Genomic DNA, 23,250 nt, shown 5'->3' with positions numbered 1-23,250 from the left:
AGACAAGTCAATAGGCATCAACAGGTACAGACCATGCCACCGGAACTTGGCAGCCCTTCAGACTCCTCGATGTGGATTGGCGGGAAAAAGTAAACAGGTCTGGCTTCACCAGAACCGTACCTGCTGATGCCACCAAAACCACATCTGTAATAGGATGTCACTGAGACACCAGTGTGAGACCTTCATGGGACAGTGGTAGATCCAGACAACACTTCCATCCTCTTTTATCTCTCCTTCTTTTCTATCCCGCCCACTGTTTCTCAAAACCGGCTGGTGCCCTTAGGCTCTCACTGCACCGACTCTATCTCTCTCGCACTCGCTAATGGGCCGGCCAGGCCCCTCCCTCTGCCTCTGACTGGAGTGAGACGAGCCCCACGTCCCCAGGGTCCTGACTCGCTGCTAGGGCTCCACGCCTGCACGCCTGGCCGGGAGCACAAAGCTCCCACGCACTATCCAGGAGAAGAGTGGCGACAGATCGGGGAAGAGATAGACGGTCACAGTGGTCCAGTTCGCATCCCGTCAGTGTTGCGCCAGTGCTCAGTCTGCGCTCGTCCCATGGCCGCGGCCGTGGGTGGGCGGGCCCGCTGGGTCGCCCTGGCGCTGGTGACCTCCTGCCTGGCGCTGCAGGCTGCTTCCGGGTGCCCATCCACCTGCCAGTGCTCGTCCATCACTCTCCTGTGCTTGGAGATCAACAGTGTGTCCACCGTCCCGTCGTTGGGGCCACAGGAGAGCGATAACATCACCGACATGTGAGTTCACCTGCCTCACCTCTTCGTCTCAGTCACAGGCTGTACTTCCTTCCCAGAAAGCCGTTTTATTGACCCCCTGCCTTGGGTGAAGAGTAACACTTCAACATAAGTATGACCTCACTAACTGTGTTGTGTTATTGCTGTTGAATCAGGTTGTAACGTAAAGGACAGATCAGCATTTTGCCAAGAATGTCTCCTAGTTTTTTAGACCAGTGACCAGCTTTTTGATTCTGTTGCTTGCGTTGTAATTTTTTGCGGATGACTTTTTAATTAATTACTTAATAATGCTTGTCTCAGATACCGACTGACACACAATAACAAGCTACAAAAAAGGAGGGCATAAACAGCTGTTGATTTAAGTGCCTAAATGTGTATTTCGTTCATAGATAGCAATGAATAATTTATGCAATGAGCGCAGAAATTTTTAATTCACAAGTATCTCCATCCACCAATTTTCTGAAATTACTTGTCCAAGTCTGGCTTGGGGGCAATAGGGAATATTTTTTAATTTCGACAGGTATTTCCAAGATGGTGAATAACCGAATAATCTTTAGAAATGTACTTATTTAGATGTTGCTGGCAAATGAAGACAAGGGTTAATAGAGGCAATGAATAGCAGATGTTTGAATTTTTTTTTATTACACATATCAAAACCCACAAGCAGGAATTTCACTGCAGAGAAACAAAGACATGCATGTGTGAGTGTTTGTGTAAATGCAGGAGCACAGAATGCTGCTTTCCCTTAAAAACCAACAATGCTCATTTCATGTAAAAAGGCAATAATCAGGCACCAAATTCACAAGGGTACATAGCAGCCAGTCCTGTTGTTGATGTCCATAACTATTGATACCTAATGAGTAATAGAGCACGTTTCCAGTCAGCTCCACGCACTCAACAGGAATCGTGTTCGATAACTTCTAAGAATAGCGTGGCTAATGATGATTGTGGGACTTCAAACACGGGTGATAATGATACCGCAGCGCCGATTACAAGCGCTTCTTTCCATTATAAGTACTAAATATCTATATTACCACAAGTGATTTCTAAGGGGAGTTTTGGGGGAAAGAGTGTGACCAGGTCAAATATCCCACGCAAGCACCATAAAGCAATCTGCACAAATGAGACGTGTTGCACCATAGAAGAAATAATAAGAAACTAATTCGACATTTAAAACACCTTCCTAAAGTCAAACTATAAACGCAAACATACGGGACTGTCCTGGTTAGGGTGCTGCCTTTTTGACTCCTGGCCGCCTTGGCAGTAAACTGGAGAGCGCCGGATTGCCCTTTTAGTGAGACCGACCCCGTTTGTGGAACTGGCTGGGAACACAAAAAACAAAACAAAACAGTTTATTCGGCTGCGCAAATACGGATAATGCCGCGATTAGGGTATCGAGTTACAAATGCAATGCTGTAAATTGCAAATTGACGATAAATGACAAATCACCCATTTACTTCTATTGAATAAGTCTTGGTACTTTGTGGCAAACCGATCTTCTTCTTCTTCTTCGCCGAATTACAAACGAATGCATTTATTGCACTCCTATCTGCACTTATGCCATTGCTGGGGTAGCAAATTGTGGAGCAAATAAAAGAAAATGGGATAAGCGACTCTCAGTATCAGCTGGACTCTTTTGGCAAACGATGTTTTATCTTAGATTAATTACAAATGGTTGGTAGGAGAACGTCCCACGTCTTTTCTCACTCTTCCCCAGACTACACAATTACTGGTCTCTAACTGAATTTCGAAATTCAACAAGTCAAAAGCATTTAAAAATGTTAGTAAAAGAAGAAAAGCCTGCTGAAAAAAACACACCAACATAGCTGGTTACCAGCATGACCAGTATAATGCATGCTGGTCATACCAGCATATGTTGTGTTCTGGTGCTGGCGGACAAGCATCATTAATGAAATATTGTTGGCGGACCAACTTGATGTGCAGTTACACCAGCATTACACCAGCACCTGGAAATCATGCTGGTCTATGACGTTTTTCTCAGTAGTGAAGCACGTCCGTAAGTTATATTTTCACATGGTAAAAGCTACGTGACATTTCAGGTGGGCGGCTGTAGACTATTTACAAAAATAGCGAATACAAAATGCATGAGGTCTCCGTTTAGCATTTTTCCTGCTGAATTCTTTAGTTGCACTGGCTGCTTTAATTAGAAAGTCAGATCTCCACAGAATGTGGATTATTGATTCAAACTCTTTATCCTTTTCTCAGACTGTCACCAATGGCAATACTGTACTTACTAATTTTCAGCTGCAGCGCCAATTAAATACAATAGAAAAAGAACGGTAGTAGTCAAATATTTCTCGATAGATCACATGAGTATACCTTTATCTAAGCTTAAAAAATCCAAGTTTTATTAAAGAATCTTGGGTACAAAAGGGACTCATCTATAAAACATTAAATGCCTGTAAATATTAATGTTACAAAAGTAATATTTAAGGATAGGGTTATAGCTTTGGAATTGATGGAATTAAAAAAATGTTTTATTCACTTGTGCGTGTCTGTGCATATGTGTGTCTACAGGTTCGTTAAAATGGGAAAATAACTGGATTTGTCTGGTCTGGGGGGCCCAGTATGATATGCTTTCATGGAACCCAAAATCTCTAGTAACACCCTGGTCTTCAGATGTGGTAGTCATTCAGTTCAGTGTGGATCAGACTGGTCAGTCTCAGATTTGTGGTAATGTTTTTGAATGGAATGTGATGTTCTTCTGTGTTTTCTCATTTTGTCTCCTGTATGTCAGCTACATCGAATACCAAGCCAACCTGGAGAACTTGACTGAATCAGACCTTTCCAGTTACAAAGAGCTGAGGAACTTGTAAGCTCTGTTGCATTTAAACAAACTGCTGCATTTAAAAGAGCCATGCATGTTTTGTCTTGTGATTTGTGACAGCTCAAAATATTTACCTTTACAATAGCTCATTTTTCATTTAGTTTTAAATGGAATGATTGACCTTATATTAGACACATTATGGTATATTTTGCACAATTTAAATGTAGTTCTACAGCGTATCAGACACGCTAGCAGTGTGTGTCCAGCATGACCGCTCACAAAGCATGATGGGAACATCACTGGCAGCTCTTGTGTACAGTAGCAGCCTGCAAAAGAACATCCTGTGTTCTGGTGGAACTTTAATGAATATTCATGAAGGTCATGCGTGACGTCGTATGATGTTGAATGACTGTTAGCATGATTTGTCAAGGTCATCATTCTAAAGCTAATGGTGATGTTTTTGGTTCAGATATTAAATTAATATTTAAAAATATTCTGCTCATTGAAGCCTTGCATAGAGCCTTACTATTTAATTCATTATGACCTTCCTAATGCTACTTGGCTAGATTTAACCCACAAAACATTTTGAACTGAATGCCATATGCATTCATGCGCATAGATCTTCAGAAGCCTAAATAAGGCATAAAATTAGCATTTTGCATTTCAGTGTAAATATGTTCAATGCAATAACAATCAACCTATTGTGTTCACTAGATCTAATTTTTTAAATCAGTTTCTTTCATGACTAAGAGAGATTTTCCAGAATGAAATATCGTGTACATCTGCCGATTATTCCCTGACCTCTTCAGCTGTATGAACAAAGCCAGTTGTTCACTTGTTCCAGCTTGCGGTCGGGCCTGTCGATCAAGGTGTGAAAAAACACACCCACCCACACAGATGAATGCATTTGGATGAATTCAGATGTAACAGGAGGACGATTCCCACAATATCCATTTTTTGCTCCCTGTTCTCATCTCCTAGGACGATCAACCATTGCGGGCTGGTGCACATTTCAGAGAGGGCATTTCAATACAACCCCAAACTCCAGTATGTGTAAGTATCATTACCAGCATCATTCATCTTTTATGCCTGATTACTCTTTAGACCATTGGTTACGTCATAGCAATTAAAATACCTCTTTCCTTTCGATGTTTATTTAATTGCTTACCAGACATTTTTGTCCAGTCACACTTGCAATTTTCCCCCTATATGCAGCTGGATGTTTTACTGGAACATTTCAGGTTAAGAACCTTTTCCTCAATGTTCATTACAGCAACGCATCTCCTGGGACCTGACCCATCAACTTTTGGGTTAAGAGTTTATGTTCTTTACCGAACCATTACGCAGCTGTGCCATTTCCAGTAGAGCATTCCAGCCTATGTTGTTTCAAGGTTTTTTGGGGGCGATTGAAGTTAAAATTGCATTGCTTTGCAAAATTTACATGAGCTTGTAGCAGTAAGTAATTACTTGAATTGGACCAGCTGTCAAATTTGACTTGGTCCTTATATGAAGGTTAATTGGGATTCTTTCTCTTCCAAAGTTCTTCAAACTCTCCATAATTTAGCGAGCGATGTTTATAAGATCTTAAATCTGCCTCACGGAGATCATATCCCTCTCATGTCTTAGCTACCTATCTCTATCTGATTTCTCACTTTGTCAATGCTTGACACACATTCTCTTTACAGATAATCCCAATAAATAAAGTTTCTCATTTTATCTCGTGATCCTCCACGAAGTAAGTCAGGAAGTGATGGACACCTTAGTGACCTTGTGGTCTGGTGTCACCCCACTGTGCCCGAAATCCCCTTCTCGTCCCTGGTCTTTGCACCACACGACATGGGAAGCTATCATGGGTATGGGCTGCCATTTAAATGGCCGCTCCCTGATAAACATCCGCCTTTGACTTGTTCTCTGGAAGTTGATCGACTGATAGACTTGCGCATAATAAATAGTCCGCGGGCACAGAAGCTCCATTATCACTGAATCAATAGACAGTGTCCTGCAAAAGATCTGCTCTTGGATGCCAAGCTCCTGTCTTGCATGAGTTGTTGAGGTGGGAGGCGGTCTGAGGAAAGTCCCAGTTATGATGGAGTTCTGCTAGGGTGCAAACTCAGCTTCTGTTTGTTCTTTGTGTTTCAAAGCCAGATATCTGGGTTAAACAGTAGGGTCACAGTAACGACATGCATTGCACATTGTCCTCTCTGTATGCGTGAACCTTAAACAGCTGCACAGCCCGAGGCAACAATGCTCTTTTGCGTATCTGCTGTTCCTCCTGAGCAGAGGTGGGTAGTTCAGGTCCAGAGAGTAAAAGTCCAAACTGAGATTTTGTTTCAACTAACTAGTTGTGTATAAAGAGTCACTGTCACAGAGTACAGGTCAGTGGTGACCTCATTGTTAGGAAAGCGTGCTTGTGATTTAAACGTTGCTGCTTTGAATCTCCGACCATCAGGGCACCACTTAGGTACCCTGAGCAAGGTACTGCCCCTCACGCTAGGATCCCCAGGCACTAAATAATACCTGCCGACTATGATGTCACATATGGGATTAATGAGGGATGCATTTTGTTGTTCTGTCATCAATGACAATTAATCACTTTTACGAGCCCCCCTAGTTGACTGAAAGAAAATCTTAGTCTGGGTTTTTACTCTCTGCACCTGAACTAGCCAGCTCTGCTCCTGAGCACAGGGCAAGGTGGCACGGTGTGATAATGACATTGGCCCAGTGCTCTCTGCGGCCTCTCGCTAAATCGTCCCGATGATGTATGAGCCCCAACGGCTGGCCCATCCTGCATGCACTTCTGGGAGCAAGCAAAACAAACCATTGACCCCTGTTGCCCCTGCATTAAACCTGCCAACATGGCTCTGCGTCAGCCTTCCTGCCACATTCCCAGGTGGCATCTACTGTTCTCTCCTCTGCTCGCGGTTCAGCCGCAATGCACAGAAAGGACAGGGCTGCCCTGGATGTGCGATCAGTCGCTTTGCTATAAAGAGAACCACAGATCACCGATAACAAAATAAAAGATGCTGGAGGCGTTGCTGGCTTCCTCTGTCAGCTTTCGCTTCCGCGCACTGGGGACCTATATGGCGAGAACAGAGATGGTTAGTTCCAAAGTTACCTTTCGGGAGGATCCCTCTGGTCAGGATGGGCGAACAGAAAGGGGAGAGGCAGAGATGGGGCTGGAATAATGCAGCTATTTGGTGCAAGGTTTCCTTTTCCTGGGTTCGCTGGGATTGGGCAGGGAGGGTGTCAGTCAAGACATAAAGAAATACAAGCTACAAAAAGCTGTATTACCAACAACTTTAAATATTTGAATTCTTGGGTTGGCATGCAGGAATACTCCTTATAACTGTACAGAGGAATCTCATGCTTAATGGGAGTCAGGACTGGCTTCCTGGAAGCAAGGCAGAGCAGAAAGCATAATTTTACACTTGACATGAATGAGGGACAAATTGAGCAAATCTACAAAAAGAACAGCAGTCACCTGACTCCTCCAGAGTTGGCCCCTCCCCCTTCTGCCTAACCTAACCTCTAACCATGTGCTACAGCGGGGTAGCTGAAAGCAGACTGATTGTATTAACTATTGTGACTGTATTTTCATGTGTCAGATGTCCTCTTTGTTAGATAAACTAGTTCATGCTACAACAGTACCATGTTTTTCATAGACGTGTTTTGCTCCATTCTAATCCAGGAAATGGCTTGTCAGTGAATATTGTGTTTTTGCTTAGATTGGCTTGGGCAGCAGCAGGAATAACATTTCTTTAGGAGAACAGCAGCTCCTAAGGACGCCATTAGCAGTCTTTTGCTAGCATAGGATGTATAGTCATTCTGTAAAATCGTATGACTGGGTATGATGAATAAATGAGGAAATGCCACTGCCCAGACTGAAACAAAGCCAGCAGTGTCAGCGGGTTATGTCTGCGTTCATTCGGGTCGCGCTATCAGACAAGGCTTTCAACGGCTCTTCATTTAGATGCTCTGTTTGGGAGGATGCATTAGATAGAACGTTGCAGCCTATTTAGTAATTATACGTCTATTATTGCTCTTCGCCTGCAGTAACCTGGCATTCAATTCGCTGGAAGTCATCAGCTGGAGAGTCTTCCATTCCCTTCCCCTAATCAGCCTGTGAGTAAAAGCAATGGGACAGAAGGCGGGAGCATCAGTAGGTTGTGAGATCCAAGCCCTGTGGGGTCCAGGCACTGTGGTATCCAGGCCCTGTGGAACCCAGGCCCTGTGGGATCCAGGCCTATGCTCTCTGCTGATTTCACCCTGATCTCCATGTCTCAGTGTTCTGTATCAGATACATGTAAAATGAAAATTTATTGTAGATTGGGATTCGAAAGGCTGTGGTACTCTGAGGTGACCTGTAACATTTCTTCTCCCTTTAGGATTTTGAAGGAAAACCCCCTCTCCTGCTCATGTGATATGTTTTGGCTACAGCAGTGGGCAGCCTATGGGCGGGGAGATGTTCTGAATCAGTCATTAAACTGCTCTGCAAATGGCCACCTCCGACTTCTGGAAGATGTGGTGCTGGAGAATTGCAGTGGGTGGAATTTGCTCTTACCTTTAAAGGGGCCCTGTTATGTTTTTCCCCCTTTCCTTTAGCGTGTTATATAGCTTTATGCACATGTAAATGGTCCACAAAGTCTTATGGCCCAAAGTACACAGCAAAGGGAGTAACTCTCACCACAGAAACCACTCTTCTCTAACCTGCCTGAAATGCTTCATTGGAATTCCAGTTCTTATTTCCGTGACATGGTGAGGTCACCTGGTAACGCAATATTTATTGGCCGTCTATCTGCAAGAATCTGTCTGCAGACTGCAAAATAGGGGCAGAACGTAGGACAAGCTGACCAGTTGGGCAAGCTGACCAATCATAGCACACTGGGCTTATTGAGGCTTTAATACAAGTTTGTAAACACATGTTGTACTGACATGTTCGGCTACGTTGGGCAGTGTGATGCTAACCTCTGAGTCTTGACTAAAACTCCTGCACAGGTTTCCCTGAGGTGTCCATACCTCCATCCCACACCGTCCGAGAGGGCGGGAACTTGACCTTCGTCTGCCAGGTGATGGGACTCCCAACCCCGAAAATAAAGTGGCATACACAGCAGCTGCACTCCCCTTATGTGCTCCAGGTAAAAAGATATGAGGTAGAATGGGATGTGTGATTGGCTGCCAAATCCAGAGCCTAGAGACGTACATCCAATCAGTGTCAGTTTGTCATACAACACATTCCCAGTCACAACTGCAGTCCAGTCTGGCGTAATGACGAGAAATGAGCTGTGCAGTACATCATGTAACTTTTGGCTGTATTGTGCCATTTTTAAAGATATGATGCTTGTCTACTACACCTAACAATGGACAGTGTGTTCTCATATATCCCCAGAGATGTTTTCCTTTAAATTACATCACATTAGCACAAACGACATAGTTAAACTCCTTTTATTTATTTTGTTAAAATAAATAAGGAAAATTTGAAATATGTAGATGCTTCCTGAATGAATTTTTTGTATAAATTGGGAGAATCTGTACAAGATTATCATTGTAAAATACACTAAATTAAATACAAACAACCCATATAGAAAAACAGAGAAATGGATAAAAAATTAAGGCTGAGGCCGGAATTATATCTGTAAAATTTCTTGGAAATCTGGAATACTTTAATGCTGTAACATCAATTGCATAACAGTAAAATTATATGCAATATAATTATATGACATTTAAGAGATGCTGTTGAGGGAGGTGCAGGCTGACTCCAGATGCCGTAATACCTGGTCTCGTCTGCAGGAGAAGTCCAACGGGTCAAGCCTGGAGCTGGTCCTGCAGCTCACCAACGTCTCCTCCAAGGACAACCTGCGCAACCTGACGTGTGAGGCGGAGAACCAAGCCGGATCCGGGTCCAGCACCGTGTTGCTGGATATTCAATGTGAGTGATGGATGGAGCCTCTGTGCACAGCGACTGCAAGGATTTAGTGGGGTTACAGCAGAGGTACAACAGGGGTACAACAGGGACAACGGGGGTACAACAAGGGTGCTGCAGGGTTACAATAGGGGTACAGCAGGGATACAGCGGGATACAACAGGGTTACTGCTGGGGTACAGCAGAAGTACAATGTGGGTACAGCAGGAATACAGTGCGGATACAGCAGGATTACAATGTAGGTACAGTAGGGGCACAGTAAGGCTACAGCAGGGGTGTAGAAGGGGTACAGCAGAAGTACAACATAGGTATAGTAGGGGTATAGTAGGGGTACAGCAGGAGGACAATGTGGGTACAGCAGTAGTACAGTGTAGGTACAGTAAGTGCACAGTAGGGTTACAGCAGGGGTATAAAAGGGGTTCACAAGAGGTACGGTGTGGGTACAGCAGGGGTACAGTAGGGATACATCTCCCACCTGTCTTCACACTTCCGTTACTGCTCACCTGCAACTTTGGAGCCTGTACTGCCTCTTCCTACATCTGGATTATGAGTGAAAGGATACTTTACAGCTGGAACCTGGTCATTTAAACGGGGTGCTAGACAGAGAAATACTAGAGAGAGAAAAAAAAGCTATTAAGAAGTCACTGAACTTGTAAAGAGTGTGGGTGGGTTTAGACTGTAAAACTTTTGAAAAGTCTTTCAAAGAGCTCCCCATGTTCCTGCCCTCATTTTATTCAGTTCTGCCATTATGTCACCTGTCTGCAGGATCTGCTGTGAGTTCTCCGGCAGTGTGAATCGGTGTCTGTAATGGCTGATATGCATGGGGGCCGACACAGCACATCTGTAATCTTATTTAGAGACAGAGGACACAAGGAACTTTCTGTACGATTCACAACTCACAATGTCAAAACGTTTATTTTCTAGATCTGTTAATTAAAAAAAAAGCACAGACAATGAGGCAAACCGACACCATAAAGGTTTTGGTGGTATTGACTCGCAGGAGTCATATTGCATGAACCGGGACTCCATGCTGGTATTTTTTTGTGGAATCAGACTCTGGACTCGACACGAGCCAAGCAGAAATGTTGACAAATCCCGTTTTATTTAAAAGGTATCATGTTCCATCAATTCTACAGTTTTTTTTTTCAGCCCAGTAATCTAAATACATTCACCAACATGCTTTAATGATGATAGATGCCAGAAGGGCTGGATGGAAAGTAAACACATTATAGACCTCAGACAAATTGAGCACTTAGCATGCGTGTGTGTGCCTCTGTGTGTGTGTGCCGTGGGTTTGGAGGCCGGTGAAGGGCTTGGAGACCCAAATGCTAATTGGCGTGGTTAATGACAGCCACTAAAAGCACAGCTGTCCCCCTGTGTCAGTGCTGTCCCTGTCCTGAGCTGATGCACATAAGCCCCATCCTCCTATCCGCAGTTGGATAGTTTGGCCTGCAGAAAGGATATGGCAGACATGGCACAGAGCAGAGATTGTTGAAGGATATATTGACAGTGTGTTCTGTGACAAAGCCTGATTAGTGATGAGGACTCAGTGTCAGGCCTGAGATTTTATCATCCCTTTTTTCTAAGGCAACACATTTAGATGAATGAGTTTAATTAGGATTAAAAGCAGTGTTGGGCATTTCAGGTCCAGAAGCTAGAAATCCAGACCAGGATTTTGTTTCTACTAACCAATTTAGTGTAAATTGTCACATTCATAGAGGACTCAACTGGTTGGTAGAAACAAAATCCTGGTCTGGATTTGTAGCTTCTCGACTTGAAATGCCTAATGGCGATTTAAAGAATGAGGCTGGCAGAGATGAGGGCTAGGCACTGGTCTGATGTCCATATCAGCTAAACATGCTAGGTGTGAGAGCTCCATGCATTCACGCTTTTTTGAGACTGGATGCTTGGCCTGAAAAGCTTTTAATGCACCTGCAGGCATTATTCAATTTTTTTATAAATGAGATTTTGTATTTTAGGGTATTTTTTGTACTTTGGTTCGCTATGTTTTGGGGAGATTTTGTTTGCAGTGTCTCTGTAAGCGGCATCAGCATGGACATTTAAATGTTCTTTTTACTGCCCCCCTGTCAGGTACTTTATTTAATAATTGAGTCTGTATTTTTAATTCTGTGTAATAAAATAAATGCTCATCAGAAGTCAGTATTTAGAGACATATTTGAAACTAAAGTTAATGTTGCTATGGCAGCTGTTTCCAGGGTATTATAACTCAAATATAATCCTATCATCTTCTCCACTCGTGGTTTTACAGAAGCTGCCTTTTATCGACAAAAAATGTCGATGATGTGTTGGTTAGTGGGCGTGGCCTCATGGTGGTTTCTTAGTGGGTGTGGCCTAGAGATGGTTGCCCATTAGGAGTGCCTAACTCTCTACTCATGTGCTCAGTCCCAGTCAGAATCTTGTGGTTGAAGGATGCCGAAGAGCAACACTACTGGTGCTTTTCCTTTGCGGTGGATGGCAACCCCAGGCCCACTATCAGGTGGCTCTACAAAGACTCACCGCTGGTAGAGACAACGTTGACCTTCACCCACCTGATCCCGGACACCAACGACGGCTCTGTGCTACACGGCTGCCTCTTCCTCAACAGGCCCACGCACCTCAACAACGGCCGCTATACTCTGCTCGTGGACAATGGGCTGGGCTCCGACCATGCCACAGCCACTGGCATGTTCATGGACAACCCCTTCGACCACGAGGACCCTGAGGACCTTATCTTTGGTCAGCATTTGCATTGAAACCCTCTTAACCATTTAAGGTTCATTCAGCTTGTTCTGCACTGCAACAAAAATGTGTCTTAATTACAGCTCTAGACATAGGCATAGATCATTCCATCAGATAATTTATGAAAGATTACGAATCCTCTGTTTTTTCCCCATCAGCTTAAAATTCATTTTTTCAATATCTGAGGACATAGATGAACACAATGTATTGTTTGAAGTCCCAAAAAGTTATTCCCCAGCAAAATTTTCATGCGATGTGCATAATCTTGAGGTCAGTGATCTGACAGTGTCCCATTAAAACTAGCACACAATTACAGTAATGAATATATAAGTATTTTGTGGTTCCCTGTTATGGGGGAGCCAGTTCAGCCAAATAGCCCAAAGCCCCCCTAAACCTCCCCCCCCGCCAACTTGTCCGACCCTCTGGGGATCTTGTCCGGAAGCTCTCTGGCTTCAGCCAGGCTTACAGTTTTGTTTACTGTGTGCCTCCCCTATTTATTAAGCAGAGGTTAATTTTGCAATTGGGCTTTTTAATGTGAACATTTGCACATTTCAGCTGAAAATAATACCCAAAGACAGATGGCCTGTAGTGGTTACGTACACCTGCTATTTTGGTGTCTCTGTTGTACACCCTCAGTCATACATGTCTGATTGTTCTGATGGCCTTAAATTGAGTTCCTAGATACAGCCCAACGTTGTTGTTCTCTGCTTTGATCCCTGCAAGCCTAAAATTTAAATCTCAGCCCAAAATATAACCAACACAAATAACCAAATAACCTTATATAGAATAACGTGAGATGAAACCTATTTGTTACTATTGTACATTAGCATGGTGTGAATCAGATACTTTATGTAGAAGATCTCAAATCAGCATCAGCACTGGATAAGCAGTATATCATTGTCTTTTCTCACTTATTTCTCAAAATTATGCTTCTTATTTTTCTCAAATGCCAGTCTTTACTGAAGACCCAAGTAAGTCGACTGCATGTTTCTTTTATGTTAGCAAAGCTGCATGGAGGATTTTGCTGTAAAATCAGCAAATAAATAAATGATAAAGTGTCTCTTATTGGTAGTTTCACGCATGGATAGATCTTATAGTGAGCAAGTACTGATGTATGGCCAAATTTACTTAATAGATGATATTGCATGTTTGCATGCTTGTAAGTAGACGAAACGATTCTGACAAGGGTGTCCTGCATGACCTTTTACTCTGAGCATTACGGGACTGATGAAATAACCTGTTTGTCTGATCTCTTCAGCTCCCACCAACAAATCCACAGAGAAGGAACCTCAGGGAAGTGGGGGGAACCTCAAGGAGAACCTGGGAAGTGAGACGTTCGGGGTACGTCTCTCCTGCTCTCTTTCTGATAAACAAAATGAGAAAAATAGGGGCCAGCTCCTGTAGGATGAGTCTGACAGCGCTGTGAGCATCGTGGGTGCAGATAGGCCCATCTTTTCAGTAGGTAGGCTCACGTTCACTTGCTCCGTTTCTGCTCGCAGATCTCGGTGGCGGTGGGCCTGGCAGTGTGTGCCTTTGGATTTCTCCTTATCACCGTGTTGGTCATCAACAAATGCAACCAGCACCCCAAATTCGGGATGCGTCGTGAGTTCCCTCTTTTTCCTCCATCTGGGTATTTTTCATGTCTGAAAGCTCTGTTATTATGATTATACTGGGGAAAACTATTTGAAAGTTGGATTCTTATAGTAGGGATCAAAGGAGACATTCTTAGGAGCCTGCAGGTGTTTTTTTTTATATCCAGTTGAGCCTTTTTTGGGGTTTTCAACGATGATTTTTCAGGAAATAAAACTTAGTCTTATTTTTGTATTGTGGAGGTCCTTGTTTTTTCTAGGAAAAAGATCCTAATGAGATCCAATAGTAATTTTTCATCCCCTTCAGGAATTGTACAATGAACATGGAATATGGATGAGACCTATTTACCTATTCAAGGTAAAAAAGAGAGAAAACAAAAAACTACAAGAGCAGGAATATGACTGATGCTGCTAAATATTTTTAGTGTGTATGATCTTAGTTGAATACAACAGCATGAGGTCTTCCAGTAGAATACATGTCAGGCTGGATTGACATTGATCTAGCTGGCTTCAAAGACCATTTCCTTAGTTTTCACATTATCGTCAGTACTGTATTTGGGGGGGGGCGTAAAGGGGGGAGCACATCACCCCCTCCCCCTGTGGGATACCATATCGGTTAAGCTGTTGCAGGGTTTGATTACAGTAGGAGACGTGAACACCATCAAGTCCCACAGCTCACGGAAGGGCCATTAAAGGAGATGGATCCAGCAATGGTTCCCCCCCCCCCGCGCCCCCCCGGACCCCAGCCAAAGTGTCTGAGTGGGCCGGATGGCCCAAAGCCCCCCTAAAACCCCACCCCCAAGTCCTCCGGGCCTCTGGGGGTCTTGCCTCAATGACTGCTTTCTGGCTCCAGTCAGGCTCATAATTTTGTTTACTGTGTGACACTTGTGCCCATTAGAAAGCAGCTTATTTCAGAACTGAGCTTTTAATCGGAACAGCATATTTCATCCACCGGCAGCAAGAGGACTGAAATGATAATCATCTTCATCATCATCGTCATTAATATTCTTATTATTATTGTTATTATTATTATTTTTTCTTACAGTAATCATGTATTATTTATGCATGTATTCATTTGCCAGACACATTCATATTTTTGGAGTATGAAGGGAATAAAATGCATAGCGCAAATCAATATGAAAATGAATAATTTATTACTAAAGATCTAATTACAGTTTAATCACCAGGCTTCCGCAGCAGTTCAGGCCGGTACATTTCCAGACAGAGTGCAGTAATAAGTGCAACTGAAAGGTTTTAAATAGCAAAAAAAAATAAAAAAACAAAAGTGTGTAACTGCGATTTTGAAAAAGAGAGCAAGGCTTTATCTAGAAGTTTTGGCAGATTGGGGGATAGCAGGAAAACTTATGAGAGAATTCTCATGTAGGTCCTAACTCTCAGTCAGCAGCTACCGGCTGTTGTAAGGTTAACAGTGGTCTACTTAAGCAAAGTAGCTAATTACTATTTACGAGAATCACTAGTGAATCGCATATCGTTTGTAAGGCACTTTCCATCCCCTCTGCAAACAGGTGAGTCTGTCCTGGGCTCCAAGGATGACCTTGCCATCTCCCTTCGCTTCATGGCAGGCAGGAAGAGCACCCCCTCCTCCGACGAGGAGACGCTGGACTTTGTGGAGAACCCTCAGTACTTCTGCAGCATCTTTAAGGAGAAGGACATGTGTGAGCATACAGTACCGGCCTCCTGCAGACCAAGTCTTCTGAAGATATATCAGAACCACTTTATGCTGTAAATCAGTGTTTCTCAATACCATCCTTGTCGACCTGCAGACACTCCACATTTTTGCCACCAACAGCTGGGAGGGAGCAAAAATGTGGACTGCCTGTAGGTCCACAAGGACTGGGATCGGAAATACTGCTGTAAATGTTTGAAATTAGAATTCATTGAAAAAAGACAAGGAAGAACTGAGAAGTTAAATGAATGAATGAATGCTGCTAACGATCTTCTCAGTGGGCGATTAGTCTTGTCTGGTTGGTTCCCCTGCAGGTGTCCAGCATATAAAGCGGCAGGACATAGTACTGAAATGGGAGCTGGGTGAGGGAGCATTTGGGAAGGTGTACCTGGCTGAGTGTGCCAACCTGAGCCCCGACATTGATAAGATGCTGGTGGCCATCAAGGTACGTGGGGGGCAGTTACATCAGGCTGGCACATCATAAGAAGGGGGATCATCTGACCTGCCCTCCTGCCAGAGGTGGAAATTCAGGTCCAGAAAGTGCAAATCCACATCAAGATTTTGTTTCAACCAACCACTTGACTATAAAGAGTCACAATCACAGAGGACTCTGGAGGTTGGCTGAAACAAAACCTTGGTCTGGATTTTTACTTTTTGGACCTGAACTCTCCACCTCTGCTCCCTGCACCTGCAGACCCTGAAGGACGCCAACGAGTCAACGCGGCAGGACTTCCAGCGCGAGGCCGAGCTGCTGACGGTGCTGCAGCACGAGCACATTGTGCGTTTCTACGGCGTGTGCGCCGATGGCGAGCCCCTGGCCATGGTCTTTGAGTACATGAGGCATGGCGACCTCAACCGCTTCCTCAGGTGCGCGGGGCTGCCGGGACGCTAGGGGGAGCCAGTGAGGGCGTGAGCATGGATAATGGTACCTTCGGTTTGGAGAAGGGGGAGCCCATTTCGTAGATCTTTCAGGGGTCCAGCCACATCTTTGTGTGGCATAGCAAGTATGGGCCCCCACTCCACGATGACGTACCGCTCCTATTAATAATGTATAATTAGTCCTATTACATAGTATCACATACCACATATGTCGGTGATTCCAGCAGAGGTTACAAACAGGCTGATATTGACTTATGAAAATGGGGGCTTGTGCTGCATTGGATTTTGCCACAATGGCCGCATCAATTTTGGGGGACAACTGGAGCCCAGGAGAAGGCATCATAAGAGGCTGGTTGGAGCAATTTTGTCCATGGGCCCCTGGAATTACATGTGGTTTGCCTGGACTCACACCTAATAGGGCGAGTCTCTTGTGAGACAGGCCAGGAATCCAGACCGTGTCATACAAGCATGTGAAAATAATCATGCTACTGCAATGTCATAATAAATCATGTAACTATGTCATAATGCTATAGCATAATAGCCCAGCTATGTATTTTATTCTGCTCAATAGTAATTGATAATATAAATTCCTAGCATGGCGTGTGCTATATTTATCTATTGGTACAATGTTTTATTAGCCCATGCCTGCAAGAGCCTTATTAAGGGGCCTGGCTGACTCATTTGTGCTGGATCGCTCCCATACTTAAGGTGCTCAGTAAACGTTGCGCCGGTGTCCACGGCCATTACCAGCTACCGACCTTAATGGCCGTGTTTGTTCCTGCGGCACGCTCCGTTCCGGACCCAACAGAGCCCACGGTCCCGACGCCCACATCCTGGAGGAGGGCAAGATGCCCCCGCATGGCGAGCTGAGCCTCCCGCAGATGCTATGGATCGCAGCCCAGATCGCCTCGGGGATGGTCTACCTGGCCTCGCTGCACTTTGTCCACCGCGATCTGGCCACCCGCAACTGCCTGGTGGGGGAGGGCCTAGTGGTGAAGATCGGCGATTTTGGCATGTCCCGCGACATCTACAGCACAGACTACTACAGGGTAAGGCGCGCTGGCTGTATGTGGGACGTCCTGCGTAAACGTGCGGATGAGCGTTCATGGACTGCATGGGTGTGGGTGAGGCCAGAGGGGCGGACAGCCTGTGGAGGGTCGCCTGTGTGGGTTCGACGTGGAAATCACAGAGCCAGCCCCCCCTCACAGGTTGGCGGCCGCACCATGCTGCCCATCCGCTGGATGCCCCCAGAAAGCATCATGTACAGGAAGTTCACCACAGAAAGCGACATCTGGAGTTTCGGCGTGGTCCTTTGGGAGATCTTCACCTACGGAAAACAGCCCTGGTACCAGCTCTCCAACAGCGAGGTGGGTGAACAGGGATTGGGGGGGTATGGGGGGGGGGCGGGTGGAGCACCAGCCCACCTACCTCGAAAGTGCCTCAAACAGAGCCCACACTAATGATTTGCCACGTCATTTGAAGAGAATAAGCCAACAGCATGGAAGGATTCAAAGAACTTAATTTAGATAATTTCTTAAAATTCATATATGATGTAAAGGTATTTAAAGCTAATTTTGTGTAACTTCAATTGCGGTTAAAGTTTCTTTTCTGCAGAATTTGTTTTTTATCTTTATTGACCCTTGGAAGACAAAAAGATAAAGCAGATCCTGAAATGGAACAGGATCCGTCCCGCTTGATAGCTAAAAGGCAGCATCTGGCCCCCCTTTCGGACCCCTGCACCCGGCACAGGAGAATCTCACCAGGACAAAACACAAAAGGCCTGTTGTGGATCATATTTCACACCCACCCTTCTAATCTCATTTACTGCCATCTTCGCCCGTGTGGTGATTCAGCTTAACCTCGTTAATTCAACCACTTCTGACCCCTGATTGATGCCAAGGGCTAATTTATAAGGCCACAGACAGATTGTTTCAGTTATGGGGAGGAGTCACAGGCAAAGATAGGTACAATTCGCTTTTTATATCTGCCTTGCCATGATTCAATAAATGTTACAGGGTGAAGCTGCCTGCTGCTGAAAGACCTGTCATTTAATTTGTTGAAGACTTTCCATCCTGGAAGGAACTGATGTCAACACTTGGTGTTCCAGAGACAGCTCGGATTAGTGTAGAATTTGCTCTCCAGAAGCTAGATTACATTAGCAGCTCATAGCAGATTCTGCCAATAGTCAGAAGTGCTGCTGCAGCGTTAGTCATTGAAAAGAACGGAAAGTGCTCTTGGACTTTTAATCAAAATCATGACTATTTAGTGTTTTAAACAAAACCAAAAAGTCGCCTCTATCACAAGCTAAATTACTAAGCTTAGGGGGGCTGCAAAATTCTGGGAATGTTCAAAGCTGGAAACTTTCCATGGGAATTCACAGGAATATATGGGAGTTAATCGAATAAACTGGAAATTTGCAAAATTGCAGGTTAGCATACAAAAGGGAACTTAAATGTAGTTGGAAAAAAAAAACATCTTGATGGCACTAATAATGATATTATTGCGCAACCAAGTCTTTTTGAGTAATTATGTGTGCGTAAAACACCCCAAAATAAGCATTTGCATCAAAACATTATGCTTATAAGTCAAAATCTATGTGGCATTATTCATACAGTCTGCTTTCTTTGCTGTATCTGACAGCTTGCGTGGAGTTCCATGGAGTTCAATATTTCCAAAATTCCCCCTGCTTAACTTCCCATGGAAAGTTTCTGCGAAGTTTTTTTAAATTTTCAGCCCCTTTGCAACCCTACCACTGCGATGGTGTCACCTGGGGTGAGCTTCAAATGCCAGGCACCAGAAATAGGTCAAATACTCCGTTCAGAAAATAAAGTACCAAAGGATTTTAACAGCCATTCTCCTGGAAGGTTTCATGTCTCACAGTTTCTTCCCACGTCCATGCAACCTCTCTATAGGCCATCGAGTGCATCACTCAGGGCCGGGAGCTGGAGAGACCTCGCACCTGTCCCAAGGAGGTGCACCTGCTCATGCAGGGCTGCTGGCAGCGGGAACCCCAGCAAAGGCTGGACATCAAGACCCTCCACAGTCGCCTGCTAGCACTGGTCAAGAGCCCCCCTATATACCTGGATATTCTGCAGTAATGGGGCCATCGAGAGAGTGGGCACACGGGTCCATGGCCCCCAGGCAGCCACCCCCACCACCGCCCCCACCCCCCCCAACACAACCTGCCATAACCAGACCGACAGATGTTGGGAGTAATGGGTTAGCTGGGATTACAGAATGAACATGTTAGTACATCATTTAAGTCGCCCCTCTTGACAAAGCCAACAGGGTCATGACCCTGATCACATGGGGGGAGTATGAGCAGCTCATTGGTTTATTTTGAGGAAGAAGAACCATATCAGGGTTGTAGAAGGAAGTCACAAGGGTAGGGAATGGATCAGGAATTGGGAAACAACGTTGATATACACTCCAGATAATCACTAAAATGTAATAATTTATTGCTGCATTTTCTCCCATTTGTCATAAGTACTGCACACTTCTAATGGATGGATAGATTATAATGTTCATGCGATATGGGTAGTAGTTACATGTATTAAAGGTTTAATTGCATGGCCTTTGCTACATTAAAACATAACAGATAGTATATTCTGGGAAAAGTGATCTTGTTTACCAAGTACTTATTCCCTAACGTGTGTACTGGGCATTATTAAATTTGCGATATGAAGGCGGCAGTGGAATGCGTTGGCATCAAGTGATTGGCTGGTAATGCTGTTGCTAGGTGACCTGGCACTACTTGGAATCTTTAAAAAGAGCTTGAGACTAGGAGCTAAAAGCTAATGAAATGGGCTTGTAATGGGATTTCAAAGCCCTCAAGTTTGACTCACAATGGGGGTGATACACTCTGCCATCTAGACCAGTGAGCTTATGTGCTTAGGGAAAAAAAATCCTTTTATAGGATGATATAAAGTGTATATTTTACACATTCTGGAATACATGCCTACTGTTACATTGTTGTCTTAAGCTAGTGAAAAGGGGTCATGTTCCTCAGTCGGACCTTTTGTCTTAAGTAAAACTGTCCACTGTCCGTGGGAAATTATCAGTCAGCCGCATACTGTCCAAGATAATCTCGTTTTTCTGGGCCTCTCTGGCCTTGAGCTGCGGAAAAAAGAACCAAATTTTTCTCTCTGAAAAGCTACCTTCAAAGATATATTTTTTCTTTTTTTTAAAGGGCATAATGATTTTGGGTGAAAGTCTCGGCATTCTCTTAAAAAGTCGACATAACAGCCTAACAGCTATGTTTTAAAATGTGAAACTTGCGTCCCGATGAGTGTTTATGTATAAGCATTTGTGACTGATTGTATGTCGTAAAACAGAATGTATGTAGCTAATGGATATGAATGATACATAATGTATATAGCTTTAACAATACAAATGCATGTCTATTCAGTCGATCATCTACAGCACGTCTTCAGACTTCACTGTCCGACTGGAAGTAACCTTGACTAACCACAGTGCTGCTGTGATCCTGTGGGCATCAGTGATAAGAGGCATACAACTCCTATCAATTCTTACTCCTTCAATATTGTTGTAGAAGTTTTCTAATACATGTGTAAATTAAATGTTACATTTTTAAAAAATGATTTAAATTTTAATTTTGTGAGAACGCAGGGCTCTGAAGCTTATGGTCTTCTTTTTATATTTTACATTTTTTACGTGTGACTTTTAGAGGTACTTTTCTCACTGCTGTCTTATTCAAAATGCATGGTTGTTATTTATCTTAATGGGCCACAGACCTTCCCCATAAATCTATTCATAGTCATGAACTATGAATAAAAAATGAAGTAAGTGAATATAAAGAACGGATGTTTGGTCAAAAGGTTTATGAAGAAAGTAAAACAAAAACGACCCAAATATAACTGCAGGCAGACCCACACTTTATACTTTGATTGTGGAAGAAAAAAGTGAAAATGTTATGGTTGTCTGGATTTCCCTAGTAAAATGACGTTAAGGTGAAACATTTCAAAGATAGCAAATCTGTAATCCAGAAATAAATCACGGTGGTATTTCTAATAAAAAGAAAATATGTGATGACAAAAAATAAATGAACATGAATGAGAAAAAAAATGTCTCGTCTAAGTTGACTTTGTTGAGGAATAATGCTGATAAAATGCAGAACGTTTAGCTACACAAGAGAACGCTCAGAAGCACTCCCACGTATTATTTACCGCTTCTGAAGCCATTTTCATGTACAGTGACTGACATTTTTAACCATATACATGCTCGGGGTTAAATGCTGTTCTCAAGGGTCCAACAAGAGTGTTCCCTCCTGAGATCTGAACCAGGAACCTTCTGGCCACAAGTCCCGTTACCTTCCGAGCAGGCCGGCTGGCCGCCTTTATAGCTTTGAGCAGCACTCGCAAGCGCGCTAGGGCACGCGCACAAACACATTAGCCTGCGGCCACGGAATACTGGCGCGCACTCGCCCGCGGACACGTACGCACGCAGCTCCGTTCGCACCCTGGGGAGCTGTAATGGAGTCTGAGTAATGCAATCACCGTCTCATTAATGTCCTCAGCAGCGTTCCAAGCGAGAGCTCTCAGGGCTGGTGCTCCTGTGGTATGCGATTTCACCCCTTCTGCTCTAATGAGGACCCCTCTCCCCACTACCCTCTTCCCTGGACCTCACCCTCCGCCACCACGTCGCTCCGAGTGGCCAATACATTCAGTCACATTCACACCACTTCAGTCCTAATCTCCTTATTAAATGATATCTGGCCTCTTTTGACCAGTTCTTTTCAATAGCGTCATATGAGCCATTTTGTTGGGTTGATGCATCAGTCAGGAAGAATCATTTAAGAATTTTGATAATCAAAAGACCTCCAAACACGAACTTTCATTTAACTTCAAGATATACTGATTTTGCGAAGTTAGATCTTAACCCCTTCATAGGTCTGTGATGCATGATGTACCTTACTTAGAAAACTGAACTCCTTTAAAGTCACACATACTGCTCAAATGACCACTTTTTTAGACATCTAATTTAAATTTTCTTTAAAACAAATACATGCCGCCTTTTCCAGGAAATTCGTATAGTGAAAAAATGAATAATTTTAAGTAAAAATGATATACGTCAATTTTAACGATATTTTATAAAGGGAACATTTTGCATGCATAAATCGTAAATCTCAGTGTTTAAAGCAGCTCAGTGGGTAATGGTTCCACAAACCTCGTTAAAATATTTTCGCCAGTATACTTTACAGCTGTATAAATTACTGAAATTTTGTTTGGAATTAAACTGTCAGACAAACAGCAAAGCAACAAAATAGTAATTATGTAATTAAATAAAACATCTAAATGAGCGTGAAAAGCAACGGGAAATAATGTATTTAAAAGTTATGTGCAACTGTTTAGGCAACACTGCCCCCTACTGGCCATATAATTTTAAGTAACTTAAGCTTAATATTCACATAACTTGCGATACTGAACTAGAAAACATGGTTTGGAGAGGTGTGCAAGTATCTATATATATAATAAAATGCAGTTAAGTTTAAATGATTTAATGTATTGATTATGTAAATCCCAAACCTTCGGTTTCTTGCAGACGAAAAAAAATCTGTTTTTAATAATGTCGTGTATTTTTAATAATCCTGGCCGCGGTAGCTAGCAAACCATCAGCCCTGGAAGTGAGAGACCGTGCTATCCAATATTAATATCGTCATAGTTACACAATTATCTGATTATATAACATGCCTACTTTTTTCCTGCCTTGTGTAATTACTAATCAAACAGAGACCTACTTTTGATAATACCTCTCTTGCCTCTGTCTCCGCCACACGGCGCACATCCACCTCACTTGTGGCCGCAGTCTCATAAAACGTTTTGCCGAAGACATCTGCAGCCAACGTACTTTCGCCCTATAGCTCTGTAATCCGTTCTTCTTCA

At 43.6% G+C, this 23,250-nt stretch overlaps 2 protein-coding genes across 4 annotated transcripts in view; one reads left to right on the top strand and one right to left on the bottom strand.

Moving 5' to 3' along the window:
* The first annotated feature begins 302 nt into the window (after positions 1-302).
* On the top strand, positions 303-21,451 carry LOC125719250 (high affinity nerve growth factor receptor-like). 3 transcript variants are annotated; one of them, XM_048993861.1, is made up of 17 exons: positions 303-749; positions 3,505-3,579; positions 4,516-4,587; positions 7,588-7,656; positions 7,920-8,074; positions 8,530-8,669; positions 9,322-9,460; positions 11,858-12,190; positions 13,147-13,164; positions 13,452-13,534; positions 13,693-13,795; positions 15,366-15,458; positions 15,784-15,914; positions 16,164-16,336; positions 17,157-17,397; positions 17,557-17,715; positions 19,261-21,451. In XM_048993861.1, the coding sequence occupies exons 1-17, from the start codon at positions 556-558 to the stop codon at positions 19,444-19,446; spliced, it is 2,364 nt and encodes a 787-aa protein (XP_048849818.1). In that variant the 5' UTR covers positions 303-555; the 3' UTR covers positions 19,447-21,451. The 3 variants fall into 3 exon arrangements, with proteins under 3 accessions (XP_048849818.1, XP_048849816.1, XP_048849817.1); XM_048993859.1 differs by having other exon boundaries at positions 15,309-15,458; XM_048993860.1 differs by lacking the exon at positions 13,147-13,164 and having other exon boundaries at positions 304-749; positions 15,309-15,458.
* LOC125719247 (ras/Rap GTPase-activating protein SynGAP-like) overlaps positions 8,697-23,250 on the bottom strand; it is a 144,558-nt gene continuing 130,004 nt past the window's right edge. The window contains exon 23 of the mRNA XM_048993847.1: positions 8,697-8,706. The gene's annotated coding sequence lies outside the window, so the exon portion shown is untranslated. The remainder of the gene's footprint in view (positions 8,707-23,250) is intronic.

The sequence above is a fragment of the Brienomyrus brachyistius genome, chromosome 23, assembly GCF_023856365.1.
Source record: "Brienomyrus brachyistius isolate T26 chromosome 23, BBRACH_0.4, whole genome shotgun sequence".
Taxonomy (NCBI): domain Eukaryota; kingdom Metazoa; phylum Chordata; class Actinopteri; order Osteoglossiformes; family Mormyridae; genus Brienomyrus; species Brienomyrus brachyistius.
Note: the sequence above shows the minus strand (reverse complement) of the source record. Positions and strands in the feature narration are given on the sequence as shown.